This window comes from Callorhinus ursinus, unplaced genomic scaffold (genome assembly GCF_003265705.2).
Source record: "Callorhinus ursinus isolate GAN/ISIS: 27379988/994484 unplaced genomic scaffold, GSC_fseal_2.0 scaffold10, whole genome shotgun sequence".
Classification (NCBI taxonomy): domain Eukaryota; kingdom Metazoa; phylum Chordata; class Mammalia; order Carnivora; family Otariidae; genus Callorhinus; species Callorhinus ursinus.
In genome coordinates, this window is record NW_027397072.1 from 57,175,604 (window position 1) to 57,195,796 (window position 20,193).

Here is a 20,193-nt window from a genome sequence, read left to right on the forward strand (position 1 = left end):
AGGAAAGAAAGGAAAGAAAGGAAAGAAAGGAAAGAAAGGAAAGAAAGAAAGAAAGAAAGAAAGAAAGAAAGAAAGAAAGTAGTGAACCAGCAGGGCAGGAAGACAAAAATATATGCAGTAATTCCTGAATGCTGGCAGATACAGAAACTGCCTAGCTGTTCTGCCCACCATTCCAGCTTGAGCCCCAGCTGTGGCGCCATGCTCCAGCTACAATAAAGGGACGAGTCTCCTTGTGCCCTCCCTATTCACAACCATGCTCATTCTCTGTAGTCCAGGTGGGCTGGGAACATCCTGTAGGACTTTTTCTGTCATCTACAGTGAGCACTCCTTGACTGGCAGGGCTGACAACCACTCTGTAAACCTAGACCCTTAGAAATGTTGTAACTGATCACAATGAGAATTACATAGGATTTAAGTGTTATTAGTCTGAAACACATATTCATCAATTAAGCAACTAGATATTCTACCCAGTATTCTATTCCATCATCCTTTATTTCCCCACCACAGGGGAGAAAACAGAAGAGTGAAGCTGTATTTGCGTTTGTCATCTTGAAAGTCCATTAGAATTTGTTTTGATTTTTAAGATAATTAGAAAGTAATTGTAGTACTAAATCAACTTTCTGGATGAGATTAAAGTAGGGCATTATCAGTCACAGCCAAATTTGCACCCGCACGTAAAAGAGTATTAAAATAAGGTGAGACCTTATAGCACATGAGAACAATTCTTGTCATTCTAGCAGATTAAAAATAAATAAATACATGCCCTAGTCAAATAGCTGGCTAGTGGAAGAGGTACCCAGGTATAACGTCATCTCCCTAACTTTTCATCTGAAAGGAAACTTGGTTTTCATTCTGATGTTGCGTTGCTTTCCTAAAGAGGTTTCCACGTGTAGAAGGAACCTTTTGGTTTAATACAAAAGTACCTCAACTCTGATTTTACAATGCACTGCTAAAAATAAATACCATTATAAATGACTACTTATCCATCACAAAGTATTAGTAGTTATAAGTCATTTAGAAAGAGTAAGTTGCAACTAAAACATGAACTAATATAACAAGGGCCATGTGTCACAGCTCTAGGGCTGCTCCGGAGGGGGAAATAGTAAGATATAAGCCATAAGGAATGACATGGATTTTGTAACTAAAACCAGGATCTTAAATTTTTAAAACACTTAACATAAAACTTGAGTTTTAATCCAGAATTAAAAAATATTGTCTAGCAACAATCTTTTCTAAAATCCTTCCAAAATTTCCATCAACACCGAAATATGGTCATAGAGTAAAACAGAATTATTTACGTTAAGTAGTATCTGCAAAGCTACTAAGACAGAAAAAATTATTCTAAGTTTTTACCTCATATATAACAAAAGACAAAGACATACAGTTCCTACCTCATATAAAACAAAATATAATGAAAGAGAACCTTGAAAAGTTACTTATCTAAACTATGAAGAATGCAGACTTCTTGCTTTCCGTACCTGCTTCCCTTAGAGCCCTTCAAGCTCCTCTCGCTAACTCCCACCTCCCTGGTCCTTAGCCTTCTCATCACTGTCTGCTCCCATTTTCCTGGTGAACGGATTATCTATATCCTGATGACTCCCAAGTTTCTATCTCCAGCCTCAGACTTTTCTCCTGAACTTCATCTTTTACAGGTTTCCCTGCTATCCGAAAAGTAGAGCATTCATATGGAAATCTTAGGTAAAGCTCAAATGTTGTAAATCAAAGAAGCAGTTACCATTAGTTTATATGGAAAACTCAGTGTTCCCAAACCCCAAAAATAACCTCTCTTAGGCTTTTTTTGGACACATCGTGCTAATGGATGCACAGAATAAAATGAGATAAAGCACAGATGCTCACAGACACAGTTCAAAGCTATGGCGCCTTGAGGCTGAGTGTAGTTCCGGGGTACAAGCTTGGCGGGGCCCCTCTTGCTGCTCTGGGTGCACGCTGCCTCTAACAGCTCGCTGCAAAACAAATGCTGAATGCAGTTTTCGCTTGTCCCCCCTTTTCAAACAGGTGAAAATCCTCCTCTGGCCTCTTTCAGTTAGTGAAAACGGGTACTAATGTAGGTCTTTGGTAAAAGTGAAGTGGCATAACATGAACTTTTGAAAAGTGGGGAATACTTCTATCTCCCTGACATTTTTGATTGGACATCTAATGCGGGCCTACCATGTCCAAAACTGAACTTTTTTTTTTTTTTTTAAAGGATTTTATTTATTTGACAGAGAGATGCACAGCAAGAGAGGGAACACATGCAGGGGGAGTGGGAGAGGGAGAAGCAGACTCCCCGCTGAGCAGGGAGCCCGATGCGGGGCTCGATCCCAGGACCCTGGGATCATGACCTGAGCTGAAGGCAGACGCTTAACAACTGAGCCACCCAGGTGCCCCCAAAACTGAACTCCTGATCCACTCCCCTCAAATCCTGTTCTACTTACCTCAGTCTTTTCCCATCTCAGTTGATGGTAATGTCATCCTCCAGGTGCCCAAGCCAAAACCTTTGGAGTCATCCCTGACTCTCCCCTCTATTACCCATATTTAAAGCATTACAAAAGGCTTTGGCCCTACCTTCAAAACAGATTTAGTCTGGCCACTTCTCTTTACCTCTGCTGTTATTACCCCTAATCCTAACCATCATTATCTTTTGCCTAGATAACTGAAAGTCTTCAAACTGGTCTTTCTTCCACCCTTGCCTCTTTATGGTCTACTCACAACACAGCGGCCACAGAAACCTAAACTGGAGCATGTCCCTAACCCAGAGGGGACATTTCGCTCAGAGTAGAAGAATAACTGTCTTTAAGGGCCTGCAAGGCCCTAGATTATCCTGACCTCATCCCGTTGCTCTCCCACACTGGCTTCCTTGCTGACTCTCTAATACACCAGGCTTGTTCCCATTTTAAGACCTTCACACTGCCTAGCTTCTTCCTTTGTCTGGAATGCTTTCCCCCCACATATCCCGGCTGATTCCCTTAATTCTGTAAATATCACCTTCTCTCAGAAGCCTACTCTCACACCCTATGAAAAATATAACCCCCGCAACCCCCTAAACCTGCTCTCTCCCCCTCTTTACATCTATTATCTTCTAACAAACCATTCAATTAACTCACTTTGTGGGTGGCTGGGTGGCAGGGGTGGGGTGGGGGTGGGGGGTGGGTGTCACCTGCCAGAAAAATAAGTTCCATGGCAGCAGGACTTGGTTTTGTTTACTGATATAGCCTATTTAGAAATAATGACTAGTTAGGTGCTCAGTAAATAGGATGGGGGGGGACAATTATTTTCATTCCTTTTATCTTTAACAATGGTAAAAGGAAGAACATCTGCTATAATGTCACATCACAGAAACACATACATACACATCCCATTTAAACACTTACCTCTACGATCTTCTCTCTGTTTTTGGTTGGGTTCATGGGAGGTTCTGTGAGTAAGATTTTACAATTTCTGGTATCTATGTTAAGTTTCTCTGGTCCAAATGTATAATCCCACAGGTGCTTCATGTCATCCCAATTTCGTACTATGCCATTTTCCATAGGGTAGTTAACTTCTAACATTGAGCGTAATTCACTTGCTTCATCACCGACCATAAGATCCTAGAAAATTAGAATATCAAGGCTTTAGGCCAAATTTTTGCATAAAATATCTTCAGAAAATTACATTCCCATGACATTTTGGAAAACTTGGGAATAATTTAATTTTAATTTTTCTGGCACTTTCAGATAAAGTTCTTCATTCCACAAGTTTAAAAAATCTTTTCTTTCAAGAACAATGCCTTGGAAAGTTTAATCATGAATAATAAAAATTCTTATGTACAACGTGGGTTAAATCAATAAATGGACCTTACCTTTAATACAAATGTTTCCAAAAGAAGAGCATTAGCACAAATAAACCCCACATTTTCATATTTTGGAGGGTTTTGTATGAGGTTTCATCTGTTTCTTTTGCTCAAATGTTCAAAAAATAAGGCCTGTGATATGTGAAATAGCACATCAGGGAAAAAAAAACTTGTAGAAAAATGCTCAATGCATGCAGCACAGTTCTTTGTACTAAATATTGAAATGGTAAGTGTAAATGATACGTCTTAATGTACTACAAAGCATAATGAAAGAAGTTAAAAAGTAAATGATTCTTTATTATATTGTAATAATGTAGATATTCACCACATAACTTGCAAATTTCACAAATTTCTACCTGCACATGCCTCAGAATTGAAATTAAGTCTCTATGCCTCACCAAGATCAATGGAAATTTGTAGAGACACCAAAAATTAAAACACAGGGAAACAATTTTTAAAAATTAGCTCATGAGCAACATTTCCAACCTTAAAGTATAATACTGGAAAACTATGCTAGCACACAAGAAGCAGAGTACTCACAAGTCTTGTCTCCAAGGAGAGCATACTTAAGATGACCCACATTTGAAAAGTCAAATTTTGTATGTATAATAAGGCTAATGATGTCATAGAATTTAAGCTTATTTTAAAAGTCAGCTAGTCAAGATATGAAATAATCCTGATTTCTACATATACTGATAAATTCAACTTAAAAAAGCTATCAGAAATAGCTGTTTGCTACAATACCATAAATCTAAAACATGAGGAAATGAGAAACATTAACATAAAATGTCTCAAAATAAGGTTTAAATATATATGAGTTTAAAACTTTTAAAAATAACAATTTAAAAAAAGATCAGAGGTAAACCAGGGTGAGGGCTCAAAAAAAGATTTCTGGAAAATCCACTGAAAGCAACAACAAAAAGGAAAAACAAAGTTAAAGCAGATGCCAGAAACGTTCACGAAAACTTCTCTGTTGCAACTAATTTCTTATAAAGTTAATTTACCATAACTTAAATATTCAAATTTCTTAAACATTAACTGTTTAAAATCATCTGATAGGAAAATGGAAAATTAAAAATCTGCATCTGTGAATTCTAGTCAATGACATACATATGTTGAATTACTTTAGAAGTACATTGATACTTTGAAATCCATCAAAAAATGAGATAGATTAATAGAGGGATGAATAAATATGTAATGTCAGTAGAGTAAATATTAATGTCAGAATCTAGGTGATGGGTGTATGGGTTTCACTGTAAAATTCGTTCAACTTTGTTATACGTTCTAAATATTTAATAAAAAATTAGGGGGGAATCTATACCTACAAGAACACACATTACTTTTAACCATTAACAAATGTAAAACACAATTTTGTTACTTACTTTCCTCTAGAATGTATCATTCTATGTGTTGTACAAAGTTAATAAATTAATTAGATGGCTTATATAATCAATATACATTCACAACTATAGTTCATCAAATTTACAATAAGTCTGATTTGATTTCATCAGAATATTTACTTTTATTTCCATGCAAGAATAGGGATTTACATATGTCTGACCCAATAACAACTCAAAATAAAAGCCTCATCTATCTACTTCTAGAGCATACATACTATAAAGAATTAACTGAAAGAAACATCTGGCACTGAATATTTTACAATCCCTCTGAACAAAGAGGAAGGACAGTTAAAATATTTATCTGTATCTAAAATTTTAATTTAAAAAATCATAAAACATATAATCTTCCCTAGAACATTTCAACTTCCCAGAACTATAAATGCCAAGAGCTTTATGTAACTTGCCCTCATACCTCAGAACCTTAGATTTTTACCACCCACCTCATCCCTGGACTTCAAGTCTGAACTACCACCCGTTACCTAAGAGAATGAGAAATCACAGTAACTGTCTGAGATGCTCTTTCAAAAGCATTTATCTTTTATGAAAAGCAGGCAGTGTAGATTATATTTGCCAAGAATTATTCTGAACAATGTCACCTCAAATTGGAAAACAGAGTGAACATACTTTAAAACCACAATTAAATCCTTAAGAAGGAAATTCCATTAAAAAAGTTTGTTAATAAAGCCTAGGCTGTTCTCTGAAAGTATACACTTAATCTCAAGATTTTAAGACTAATGCATGATCTTTTATTTAGTATAAATACAGGAATTTCCAGATTTAAATGTTTTCATTTATCCAAAAGAAAACTCCACAAAGATACTCTTACTAATTAAAATATAAATCACTAGAAATGCCTCATCTTTGTCAAAACTGCTTACAAATAATATCAAAAACACACAAACCTGAAAATACCTACTATTGAAGCACTTAAGGACTGTCACAGAAAAATATAAAGAAGAGTGCATTGTCTGGGATGTGCCCCACACTTTAGTTCAAAAGAAAAAGGGGCCACACAATGTTATTTATTTAGGGGGAAGATCTGCTGTTTATGGAAAAGTCTTATAAGACTTTCACATTTTTCTTATTTATCCTCAGATAATGTTGTAAAAATCTGCTCATCAATAAAAATGGTATAGGAAACAAGTCAATCTCTTTTCCTCCCTTACTATCTATAGTTATTGGCATATTAAAGTTTTACTCAGTTTATTACACATTTGCTACCCTACTGGATGCAAATACATACAGACTATGATAGGCAATGTTCGATTTAACATTGATCAATAAAACTGATTTATCCAAATGTAACAACTTCACCCCAATTCTCTGGATCACACATATTCTAAATAAAGCTACTTGGTTTCTAATATTATGCACACCACATTCCATTTTAATTATAACATTTATCTACAAGAAACACAAGGAAAACAATTCAAAACTATGTTAGTAATTAGTTCTGGTTTGGTCCATTGTATGCAATCAGGAAAGTATAGGACTTAATTAGTTGCTACCAAATTGAAGCAATGAAAAAGGTTAAAAATCAAAGTACTTAAAATTAAAATATGGAATTGCCCCCCTCCCCAATACTACAGGGACACAAAACAACAACTACTGTTCCATCAAGCAAAAGTGGAAAACAAACAGAGAGCATGTGTGTAACCTCACTTACCATCTTTTTGTTATTCTACTTCAACAGGTCAAGAAAGGTGAAGAAAGAGAAGGTAGAAGTAAGAGTCAGAAAAGGCCTAAATAAAATCCTCACTGAAATTTTTAAACATACAAGCAATAGAGACAAATTAGGTAGAGGTCAGATGCAGTACTATATTTTACGGAGTTAATAATTAGGGCCAAATTAACATGGACAGTTATTACTCCTGAATGAAAATTAACTCATTAAACAATTTAAATTTCCAGTTTTTAGTCTATCACATTTCAGCTAACAAAACACAAAAGTATAAGTCAATCCACTAGGCATAGGAATTCCAAAAAGTCAAGTTTCTTTAATTCATTACTGAATTTAAGAACCTTAATTAAGGAAATTAAATAACAGAAAAGGTCTAGCTGAGTAGGTAGAGGGTGAGTTTAGAGTGGTTTTTTTCTAAGCTCTAGTAGTCAAGTTAAATTTGACACAGATTTCTTTTACTATTTTCTACTGGAAGAATAAATTAACTAGAGAGACTTAAAAGGTTGAGCAGATTGAACAGAACTGAGCCAAGAGAACACAGAATGACAAACCATACAAGCAAATGCTACTGGGGAATTCCTTAGCAAAAATGTCTTAGGATATAGACTAGTTTCATTTCTATCACTTGGCCTTAAAAAGCAAGAAAGTGGGAGTGAAAAGATACATAATCATTTGTGCCATGTTAGAGAATAAAATGGTTATATATGATGTATCTGTACACCTCAAAAATGTTATTATCCATAAAGTATATAAAAAAGAGACACTCTTTAAAAGCCTGATACTGACTAAAATGTGTGACTTCCAACTTCATTAAAAAAGCTTGTCCTTATCACAAGTATTGGCTAAATTTTAAGTCGTTCATTTAAGATTAAATTCAATCAGAATGAAAGGCATTCACAAAAAGAGAATAAGGTATCCCCAAAATTTCCCAAAAGACCTTGAAAAAAAATTATCATACCGAATGTCCCATTTGATTGTAAAATAACAAAACAGAGGCCAGAATCATTCACTACCTTAAGTCTTTAAAAATTTAACCCAGAACCTCAGTTTCAGTTGGCATTTGTATTCATTGTGTAACTCAATTCTCTAGTACCAAGAGCAGAGAGCTACCAAGTAGCAAATATCTCCTAGCTATTACTACCTTCCTAGATATCTCAAACAAATATCCCACAGAGGTACACTTAACTCGTATTTCAAATGACTCATAATCTAACTGAAGTTCTGCCAAAGACTGTCCAGACAGGACACCAACGCTAGCTTGTTCACAAATAATTCAATAAAAGGGCCCCTAAATTCGACTGCATTTTTCATAATCTGATCCCTAGGCCACCTTAAGAATTTAAGTCAATTGGTGACCGCTGTCCTTTTGATTATTCTATTTTTTTCTTTTAAAATATTGTAATTCCCACTTGATTTCCAATTCCTTTAGGACGGAGAAAAATCTATCATCCTTAATGTCCAGTCTCTCATGTTAAGTACAGTGAGTAGGCAATGACAACCTTCCTCCTCTCTCCTTACAGTAAGATAAATAATGCAAGGCCAACTCAAGACTTGCACTGCTTCTTCCTGTACGTTATGGAAATCAGTTACTATATTAGTGAAAAAAGGAACCAATAAGATTTATAGCCTGTGTTTTCCTGACTAGTTACATTAAAAAGTAGGAGGGATCAGGGCATGAGAAGGAAGGAAAAGTCTTAGGTCCCAAATAGACACTAACATATAATGAAAAACATATGGAACTGAAAGACATAAAAATATCAGGCTTATTTCTTTTAAACATTATATGTAATAAGGGCTTTAAGTCCCTAATACAATAGTCACATCAATATAAAAATCTTATTAATAAGAGTTTTACTCCATTCAGACAGTAATGGCATTTCAATTTTTGTGTCTTCAACTGCTGATATAAATTGAAAATATAAGATATTCTGCCTGTTTGTTCTTCATGGTATCGTATCTTAAAACTACTTAATTCAAAGAACACCCCACAAGTTTTGATCCTCATTTATCAATAAATAAAATATTACCTTGATTTCAATGTTTCCCACTTTGGTGGTTGATCTGATAATAGGTCTTCCAACCAAAGCTGGGAAGATGTGTTCTGGAAAGTTAGAGCCTGCATATCCACACTTCACAAACTGGAAGAGAACAGTAAAAGTGGGTTAGTGTCAAGGTATTTACCATGTCCATTTAAAAACAGCATCTGGAAAATACCACTTTGCATTTATACAGTATTTTAAACTTTTGGTGCTTTCAAATTATCTGAAGTAGTTACCCAATCTATCCTATCCACCTTTTATTTCCTTTATGGCATTGACTACTTAAGAGTTCATGTTTATTTACCAGTTCACTGCTTATTTAGTGCGCAAGACTCCCCACTATAGGGAAAGTCTCAGGAAAGCAGGAAGCTTAAGCTAAGCAGTTCATAGTTCATGGTGGAGTCCAATGCCTCAAAAAGATCTTAGCACGCAGTGGTCACACAAGTGAGAAATGGACAGATTCATTCAACAAGTGCTAAGAATTTTTTAAAAAGAGAAATGTTAGAAACTGAACAGAACTAATGCTTCAATTCTAAAGCAGGCTTTCATTTATCTCTGGCAATTCACTTAAGCAACATTTAACCAAAGTGGGGGAGGAAATGGCATCTGGACTAGCATCACGTTAAAAAAAAACATTTTGGGCATTTTTGACTGTTTACACTTTTATATTTAGATATATGTATTTAGTAATACCAGGTAACCAGAATTTTATATTCGGATAGTGTAGTTCTCCAGTGAGGGCATAACATGACTCTGATAATACTTTGTAAGAAACTGATACGCTAAGTGATTTAACAACTACAGTAAAACAGAAAATAGAACCAAGGGTTTTTAATTTTTGTACCAATAATACAGTCTGTTCAGTCTTATTTTTAAGAGCAGACATTGCAAGGAAAATGCAATTCAAAACTTCAGTGTGGGAGGAGGAAGCTATAGACCAGGAAATGTAATCATTTCTACCCTCTTCATGTAATCAGTCTCTAGCCTCTTCTTTAACAAGTCTTTTTCATGTAAGTTATATTGTGTAAGGATTTTTGTGTCTACTGATGAATCTCAAGTGCCTAGAACAGTGTCTGGCACATCAGAAGGGCATACCATATAAATGATCAATAAAAATTAAAAGTTTTGCTGTTGATTTGGGAGTACAATACCAGGATTGTTTTAATACAGAGAATATGTTTCATGTTGAGAAAAAGTACATTGTTTCATGGCTCCAGGCACCATACATTCTCTGAAAAGAATTAAGGAGAAAAACAGTATCTGAGTGTGACACATGACAATAATAACAAAAAGGTTGACAGAAACTATTAACCTACCCCTTGACAGAAAGCTACTTTGTACAAGGAACTGTTTTATTTGATGGTGGTAAAACTTAGCAACAATCTTAAACTTACTGACTTTTGAGTAATCTGCCAAAATACAGAATTTTCATATTTCAAAGATCTCTAACACCAACCTTGTTGGAAATGTTGATGAACCACATTTAATTATAAATAGCCTAGAACATTCTGCCATCCAGAATTTCAAGTGAATTTCAAGTCTTCTATAAATAGAATTTTTAAAATATGTTGAAGTCATGACTTATGCAGATTAAAGCTATGAAAAATCTGTCTGAAATACCACCTGAATTCCTATCCTCTCAGTTCACATTTACATTCTAGAATCTACATAAAACATACTGCTCATATACATTTTCTTCCAAACCCACAAAACCTAGTCCTGGTCTGTTAACCTCTGAGCCACCAAGGCTAGGGTAGTTTTCAGTTACAGCTACTCGTTTCTAAAACTATTACAATTCTTACTGGATTATCTTTCAAGGCAATAGTAGGATATGATGACATAGGAATAAATTTTTTTTTAAGATTTTATTTATTTATTTGACAGAGAGAGAGAGAGAGAGTACGAGCAGGGGGAGCTGCAGGCAGAGGGAGAGGGAAAAGCAGGCTCCATGCTGAGCAGGGAGCCTGATGTGGGGCTAGACCCCAGGACCCTGGGATCATGACCTGAGCCGAAGTCAGGTTCTTAACCTGAGCCACCCATGTGCCCTAACCATACCCAAATTTCTATATGAATAAAATTTATCATGATCATCAGCCTAATACCAGCATTAGTCATAATTTACCTTATATTCCAAATACAGAAAGCAGATATTAAATTCTTACATTTACCTCAAAATAATGAACAGATAAGGACACTGGCTGGGTCAAAAGTGTCCCTTCCAGGCTGAAAATGCTCACTTATATAGTTATAAATGTTTTTAAAGAAAATTATAAAATGAATGGCTGAAAAAAGAATCAACAAGTTTGTAAGGGCCATCTTCAGCATATTAAATATAAGCAAATGATTTAAGAGAGAAATCATATTAAAAATTGAAGGCGGGAGGATGAGGCGGCATGGGAAATAAATCAAAACCTGGTGCAGGGTGGAGGCTGTGAAGGTTGACATGCTTCCCCTCACTCTGAACTACACATACTCAGAAATACACGACACGGCAAATATATAAAAAATCACATTTGTCAATGTTTACTGATTATAAATGTTCAGATGGGTGGTTTATATCTTAAAATTCTTGTTTGAGCATATTTTAAGGGATGAAATATTTGCCAAGTGACCAAGGTAAAAAGACCTCCTTGAAATATGAGACCCCCTGAAATTATAAAAACAATTGTAAACCCACTTATTCCTGTGCTTTACAAAATAAGGAAAGTTGGCATTTAATTCAAATTAAACATATCAATCACTTATTAATGAAATTACTTATTCAGCTTAAGCAGTAGCTTACTGGAAGTAGATGCTGCCTAGTAATCCAGCACTAGCACTTCTACAGGGCATTAGATACTCGGTCAAAACGACAAAAGCTGCACTATTTCACATTATTTCAAATGTGAAAGCATTAATATCTCTAATAACAAGAATTTAATTAAAATAATCTATTTCTTAATAACATAAGATGAAGACACAATTTGGCATTTCCTTTCTTGGAAAAAGTCAGTACTTTTAAAAAAAATCTAATTCATGTGATAAAATGCAAACAAAATATTCTTTTCTAAACTACTCATTTGGTATCATTTTAACCTTGCAATACCTCCCCCAGTCTAATCATTTTAAGACTTGGACTTCGTTCTCTCATTGTGTGCAAGAAGGCTGTGTTTAAGAAATAGATTTTACCAAATATAGTTTCCTCCTCATAGCACTGTGGTTTGAACTGGCTCCCTAACTTGCCACTGAGTCATCAAATGGTAAGAACGTGAACAGTATAATGTTCTTTTAAGCAAAAATGCAGAAAAAAATGCAACTACATTTGCTCTAAAAGTACCTTTCTCTCCCCCAAAAATAAACTGGGATTTATAAATCCATTTGAGCTTATTTAATTTGTATTTTTCCTTTATTAATTTAATCTGATGGTATTGATATGCTCATTAATTTAACTGCCTAGTGATTATTCTCATCTTAAGCCACAAAAATATTTATTCTGTTTCAAAGCATTTTGCAGAGTGAAGCCACATTTGTTTCTGGTTTGTTCCTACTTCAAGCACTACTAAACTCAACATATAAACTAGGATAAATCTGATAAAGCACGTTATTAGCAACAACAAAAGTGAGAATTATAAATGAAAGCGTAATTATCCTAGCACTATAAGCTACTTTGTATCATTAGACCCTAAAAATTCTACCAGTCACACATTAAGCACAGGAGTCTTCCCTGTCAGTGAACTACCTTAATGCTGATGAGATCACCCAAGTTTGGTAGCAATACACACCAGGAGCCTGGACCCAACTCTTTTTTTTTTTTTTTTAAAGATTTTATTTATTTATTTGACAGAGAGAGAGATAGGGAGAGCAGGAACACAAGCAGGGGGAGTGGGAGAGGGAGAAGCAGGCTTCCCGCGGAGCAGGGAGCCCGATGTGGGGCTCGATCCCAGGACCCTGGGATCATGACCTGAGCTGAAGGCAGACGCTTAACGACTGAGCCACCCAGGCGCCCTGGACCCAACTCTTGAAAGACACCTAAACCTAAGCAGATCTCCAGATTTTCATCTGTCTGGCCATTTTCAGTGGCTCTATTTACATGGAAGCGCTATTTTAGGTTTGAATGGTTATGAAGATGAAATGCATAAATTATTGGAATCAGGTAAGTTTTCCTCCTCTAGGCCACTCTAAAGAGAGACCCTGGTCTATTTGGGAGCTAATGGGGAAGAGAGGCAGGACCAACAACCAGCATGTGATCATAAGACTCACCCACTCGGAGCATTCCAATTAGGGCCTAGTTAAAAAAAAATCAATTTCTCAAATAGCCTGTAAGTCTAAAACCTAAAATGTGTAAGAGGACAGTTACTTTAGGGTAATAACTATTTACACAAGTTTTTAGAAATTAAATTTGAACACCTTCTGTAATATTTAGTTGTAGATAACTCAGTATAGCTTCAGGTACCTAAACAAAATCAAGAGGACTATGAAGTATAAGCAGTAAGAAATAGAGAATTTCTGGATTTAGAATCCTCTAAATTTTCAGAAATATCACAGCATTCCTAGCTACATATTACATCAGAACTGTTTCTTCATTTGAAGCCAATCATGTCTATAGAAAATCCGGATAAAATTTTAAAGTAACTAGAAATGTAACACCAAATACATAAACTTTGTTCAAATTAAGTACATTTTTCCTTTACTGATCTCTTAAGATACAAGATTCTTAAATTATGGATTAGCCATAAGCCTAATCATTAACATATAATCAGCTTTCTAACTCAGGTAAACTAATGAAATAGTAACAAAAATGAACTCATGGCTAACAATCCTATTCTAATTGAATGGAAAAACTCATACACCACAACTACAGAGCTCGTTACCCTTCATAGAGGAGGAAGCCATTGAAATATAATGGCTCTGATTTCTAAAGAAAGTATCAGACATATTTTAAAAAATATTTTAAATTCCATTTTTAAAGTTTTAAATCTATTTAGAGGTCAATTTGAGACTACAGGGGGAATCGGGCTACTACTTTTTTTTTTTTAAAGCACCTTTAACTGAGTTTTAGCTGTAAAAGTAATAAATGTTGGGCGCCTGGGTGGCTCAGTCGTGAAGCCTCTGCGTTTGGCTCAGGTCATGATCCCAGGGTCCTGGGATCGAGCCCCGCATTGGGCTCCTGGGTCGGCAGGAAGCCTGCTTCTCCCTCTCCCACTCCCCCTGCTTGTGTTCCCTCTCTTACTGTGTCTCTCTCTGTCAAATAAATAAATAAAATCTTAAAAAAAAAGTAATAAATGTTTATAGTTAATTTGGTTTAAAGACAGTCTCACATGTTTTGTTAAGAAACAAAACAGAACACTTCCCCATAATTCAGAAAAGTCATGAAGTCTTTCCCATCTTCCCTCACTCTTATCCCCCAGGCTCACCAAGTAACCGCTTCGAACATACCTCTCCCTCTAAAACTTTCATGTACAAGTCTGTGGACCCAGAACACTCACATAAATAGGATCATTCTAAAATTTTTTTTTAACTTAACATAAATTTTAGACATGTTTCCACAGTGGTGGATCTTTTTTTTAAGTACCCCATTTTGTATGGATGTCCCATTATATGATAACTCTTCTTACTATTGTGTTTTTAACTTAGTTGATATAAATCTACTGTAATTATTGCTTGTACAAGTCTGTAGCACAGTAAGGGCAGTATTATGTCAGTAAATATCAGCTCCCTTTTTCCCCTCAACAATCCAGTATCCAAAACGTTTTAAAGTTCAAGTAAAATCTTTTTTTTTTCAGGTGTACAACACAGTGATATGACAACTCTATGTTATGCTATGCTCACCACCGGTGTAGCTACAATATAATGCTATTCAATACCAATGATTATATTTCCTATGCAGTCCTTGTCATCCTGTGATTTATTCACTCCATAACTGGAAGCCTATTTTAATTTATACATCACACTTATGGAAAAAGAAAAGTCACAAAATATTGCAACTCCAAAATGGTTAGTAATCACTGTAATGTAGGGGGAAATGATCACTATAGAATTCATCCCAAAGAAGTAACATTTCTATCTTCTAATGTGCTACTCCAAATAAGTTATTTTTTAATGGGGGCGGGGGGAGGTAGGTTTGAAAGCAACAACTTTCAAATCAGTGTTTTAGCCAGATTTTTACAATCATTTGCCTTTTTCAATCTTAAAGACTAACATGATCTGTGTTCTGCATCTAAGGGAAAAAAATGGGGGAGGGGGATACCAAAACTTGTCAACTTCCCCCAAGGTCCACAATTAACACTTGGGCCTTAAAGGGGTCCTAGATCTCCCAAGATCAACAGAACATACTGTCTCTGCGGGGCTGCACGGAGGCCAAATTCCCAGCATGCAGAACAAAAAGTAAATGATGCTTTGCTCAACCGCCCCCCCGCCTCAAAAACTGCGAAAGGGCTGCGGCTCGCCGCATGACAGCACTTCCCTTTTTTTTTTTTTCTTTAAACCCGTTTCCTGCCTCCCGTTCGGTATCTTCAACTACACAGGAAGAGGAAGGCCTCTGGGTCTTTCTCCTTTCTACAGAACCAGTGACCCTGGGAAATGGAACCCTTATCGAACAAACCTACCCAGTCTTTCACCCCTCCAGCCCTTCAGCCAAATTGTTCCCATTGGGGCGCGGAGCCGGCCACCGTCGGGCAGCGGACTGGGTCCCCCTCCAGCGTCGGCCTTGCCCGCCGCCCTCACCCCGAGTTGCGGAGGTGGCAGGGTCGGGGAGACCAAGACTGAGCTCAGTCCGCTCACTCCCCACGCCCGCGAAGGCCGGAAGCGCTGTCCCGCGCCCCTCGGTCCCGGCGGCCCGAGCACCCAGGGGTGCAACCTCGGGCGCCGAGGGTCCACGCGCCACTAGCACATCCCCGCCCGGGCCTGTGGCCACGGCTTCCCCGCCGGGCGCTTACCCCGGTGCCGTTGTCGCACACCACCACCTTCCTGCCCTGGCTGTCCATCGTCCGCCCAGAAGAGAGCCGCCGCCACCGCCGAACGACCTACAGCCCCTGCTGCCCGGCCCTTTCCTCTTCCTCCTCCTTCCTCGCAGCCCCTCCTTCGGCCCAACTTTCTTCCCCCAACCGGAAGTCGCCGCAGGCCCCACCCGCTATTTAAGGTACAGTCTGCACGGAAGGGGTGGGGGGATGGGAGGGAGGAGGCCGAAACTGGCTGTAGTGAGATCCAATAAGAGACGGAGAAGTGGCGAGGCCCCGCCCACAACTCCGGTTTTTGCTTCAGCTCCATCTCAGCGGTAGCCGTCACCGCCCACCTGGGTTCTTCCCTATTGCTTCTAGTTTCTGGAGCTTCGAGGGGCCTTAATAGCGGCAGATTTAGTGGACGTTGCGGCCCAAGGCGCTGTAGGAGTTGAGGGGCCCGCTTACCCGTCTGCAAAAGGGACAGGCAGGTGAAGGACACTGGATCTGTGCGAGATGGCCGTGGAATGTGGCGAGAGGAGACAGCCTGGAGGGTGGAAGGCAGGGGAAACAAACCTCGACATCCACGCTGACCCCACTGTTGAACATAGCTTGGTGTGTCATTGCTTCTAGGCCTCTTCAGGGAACAGAGCTGGGATGGATACACACATATGAAGTCATGCGTTTATACTGATAACCTCCAATTCCAGCCCAACCCTTTTTTGCCCAGTTTGCCCTTAGTCAAGTGAGCGGGAGTGAGCGCCTACCTTTTCAGCCCCCTTGCTCACCACTTCCCTTCCAGCAGCACCATGTTGCTTCACACCTCTTCACTGTATGTACGTGTTTGAACCCAGAGTCTTGGCCTTGAAATCAGACAACCCTAGTTTCAAATATGGCCCTCCCACTCAAGAATTCTGTGATTTGGATTTATCCTTGCCTATGCATAAGAATACTAACCTCTACTTCCATGGGTGGTTGTGAGGATAAAATTCTGTGCATAGAGTAAGTATCTATTCAGTGGTAGCTATTGATTATTATTTACGTACTTTTAAGTGTATAATTCTTTCTACCTAGAATGGCTCTCCTTTTTTTTTCTTAATCGATCAAGAGACTTCTGCTCATGCTCTAAGACCCAGTTGTCACATCCATGAAGACTTTGCCATAACCTTCAAGATGCTCTTTACTCTTTCTTCACTAATTAGTTTACCATGGATATATGAATAATATTATTGTGCTTATTACATTCAACAAATATTGGATGAGTGATATTAAAATTTATCTTGAAAAAAATGTCAGCATTTTTGAGAGGTGAGAACTAGAATTGTGCCTTTCACATGGCTGTATGTGTGCGGTGACTAGAATAAAACTTGGATTATGAACCCCTCAGTCCAGTATTATAATACTAGGCTACCTCTCAGTTTTCATTTTGTTCTTTTATTAGACCAGTGGTTTTCAAACCTTTATAAAGGCATAGGTGGCTTTATTCGAATTTAATCTTTTTTTTAAAAAATTATTTATTTTAGAGAGAGAGTGCTGGAGCATGGGGGGGGTGCAGAGGGAGAGAGAGAATCCTTAAGCAGACTCTCTGCTGAGTGTGGAGCTTGATGCAGGCAGGGCTCAATCCCAGGACCCTAAGATCATGACCTGAGTCAAAATCAAGAGTCCACCATTTAACTGACTGAGGCACCCAGGTGTGCCCCTCAAATTTAATCTTATATGGAAACTCAACATATAAAATAGACTAAAGCTGCCATAGTAGTTGAAAGTTTGAGAAATTGGGATGGATAGGAGGCCTCAGGGAAATATGTCTTCTCTGTACCTGCTTCAGTAGTTGTTGAGGTACCTCAGTCTGCTGAACAGTGCATTAGTTCACAAATTGCACATCTTCCTTTTGTGGCCCCAGTCCCTGGCACTGTACAATTCCTTGAAGTATATTTATTTGGTCTCAGCACATTGAACTCAAGTATTGCTGTGTCCTTTTATTTTTCCTCTCTATGAAATTAAGTTTCATACTTTTTTTACTTTTTAAGAAATTACATTTTATGTTTTTTCCAATTATAAAAACAGTACATGCAGATGATAGAAAATATCAACATCTAGTCATTGTACTAATGAAAATGCAGCAAACCCTTGATTATGCAAATTCAGATGCAGTACTGTTGGTGACAGGCTCCTGCCTTCTATACCAGGCAAGACCTGGTCATTTCACTTTCCTCAAAATAATCTGATCACATATTTTAGGCGATTATTTTGGGGGAGGAGGGTTGAGAGACTTCATTTCTATCCTTCTGCCATGGTTTTATGTATATTATTCCACATAAAAATCTTGCTATGTAGATATCCCCATTTTACACAAGAAAAATAAGGACTTTAAAAAAATTAAGTCTAGTAAAGTCCTAGGATATGAGGTCTACATAACAGAAATCAGTATATTGTTATATGTCATTAGTGAACAATCTGAAAATGAAAGAACATCAGAAAAATCCAAATAAATTTAATGCAAAACCTATATACTGAAAACTACAAAACACTGCTGAGAGAAATCAAAAAAGATCTAGATAAGTAAACATACCATGTTCATGGATTCAACACTCATTGTTAAGATGACAGTTCTCTTCAAATTGATCTATAAATTCAAATGTAATCTCTATCAAAACCCCAGCAGGCTTTTTTCTTTTTAGAAATTGACAAGTTTGATCCTAAAGGTTATATTGAAATGCAGAAGAGCCAGAATAGCCAAAACAATTTTGAAAAAGAAAAGCAAAATTGGCAGATTTCCACTGATTTCAAACCTTATTATAAAGCTACAGTAATGAAGACAGTATGTCATAAGGATGGACATACAGATCAATGGTACAGAATAGACAGCCCAGAAATAAACTTATATTTATGGTCAATTGATTTTCAACAAATCTGCTAAAAAAATTCAGTGGGGAAAGGGTAATCTTTTTTTAAACAAATAGTACTTGGACAACTGGATATTCTTATATGTGGAGGAAAAAAAAGAACTTTGGTCCTCACCTCATGCTAAACACAAAAATTAATTCAAATGGATCATAGATTTAAATTTGGAAGAACTGGGGAGCCTGGCTAGCTCAGCTGGAAGAGCATGGAACACTTGATCTTGGGGTTGTGAGTTTGAGCTCCACATTGGGTGTAGAGATTACTTAAAAAAATCTTTAAAAAATTAAAAGATAAAAATAAATAAATTTAGAAGAGCTAAAACCATAAATTCTGGTAAAAAAGACAAGAAAAATCTTTTGATGTTGAGTTAAGCAAAGATTGCTTAGATATGACACCAAAATCGTGATTCATAAAAGAAAAAAACAATAAATTGGACTTAACAGAAATTTAAAACTTTTAACTCATGTATTAAGAAAACCAAAAGACAGAAGATTTTTGCAAATTACATATCCAACAAAGAACTTGTCTCCAGAATAAATTAAGAACACATAACAATAATAATAAGACAAATTACCTAATATTAAAGGGGGTGAAAGATTTGAATAGACATTTCACCCAAAAAGTTTTATGAATGGCTAATAAGCACATGGAAAGATACTCAACATCATTAATTATTAGGGAAATACAAATTAAAATCATAACGAGAGTGGTGGCCTGCAGGCAGCAAGGCCACGGGTGGCCTGGGGCTTGTGCTCCTGTGCCAGGCTTGGGATGCAGGGCCCCCTAGGCACTCCAGCTGGGACTGCCACGCAGGCTGCCCTCAAGGCTGGTGGGAACTGCAAGGCAAGAGCCTTGCACTCCTGCACAGTTTCGGCATCTTCTTGCAAGGGCTGCTACATGCAGTGGCCTTCAGCATGTTGATGCTCAAACCAAAGAACCAAATCATGAAAGACGTCCCTTTTGAGGATATGGTTTTTAGACACTTCCAAACAAGTTATAGAAATGTTGTTCATCCACTTTGCAAATGTGTACCTAGCAAATCTCATCGAAGAGTTCCCTTGTTCACATTGGCTTCCTCTTGGGACACAACTTTTGGCAAGTTGCTCATCTGTGTGGGCGTGCAAGCCATGAGCATCTTGGTCGAGTAGTAGCAGTGGGAGCCCCTGTGTTTGGATGAATGTGGAGACCCTCTGCAGTGTGTAGCCCAGGTCCAGCACTGTGCTTTTACATCTTAGTCATGATTTTTGAAAAGTCTGTCACCTTCACTGTCCTCCTCATACTTCAGTGGAAAAAGGTGGCCCATTGAGCCACTGAAAACCCAGGTCTGAAACTGGCCATCGTCCTGCTGAACGCCCTCTCCTTTGTCAATGCTTTAATGTTTTGGATAGTGGACTACATTCCTAAATTCTTCAGCAGGCCCACTTGA

General features: G+C 37.5%; 1 protein-coding gene and 1 pseudogene across 1 annotated transcript in view; one reads left to right on the top strand and one right to left on the bottom strand.

Moving 5' to 3' along the window:
• Positions 1–16,044, bottom strand: part of ACTR2 (actin related protein 2) — a 37,554-nt gene extending 21,510 nt beyond the window's left edge. Inside the window, exons 1-3 of the mRNA XM_025868573.2 lie at positions 15,864–16,044; positions 8,938–9,048; positions 3,372–3,587 (exon numbers count right to left, since the gene is read on the bottom strand). Of these exons, the coding sequence (XP_025724358.1) occupies positions 3,372–3,587; positions 8,938–9,048; positions 15,864–15,911 (375 nt within the window). The 5' untranslated portion in view covers positions 15,912–16,044. The remainder of the gene's footprint in view (positions 1–3,371; positions 3,588–8,937; positions 9,049–15,863) is intronic.
• Positions 16,045–16,379: 335 nt separating this feature from the next.
• On the top strand, positions 16,380–20,193 carry LOC112821322 (store-operated calcium entry regulator STIMATE pseudogene; annotated as a pseudogene).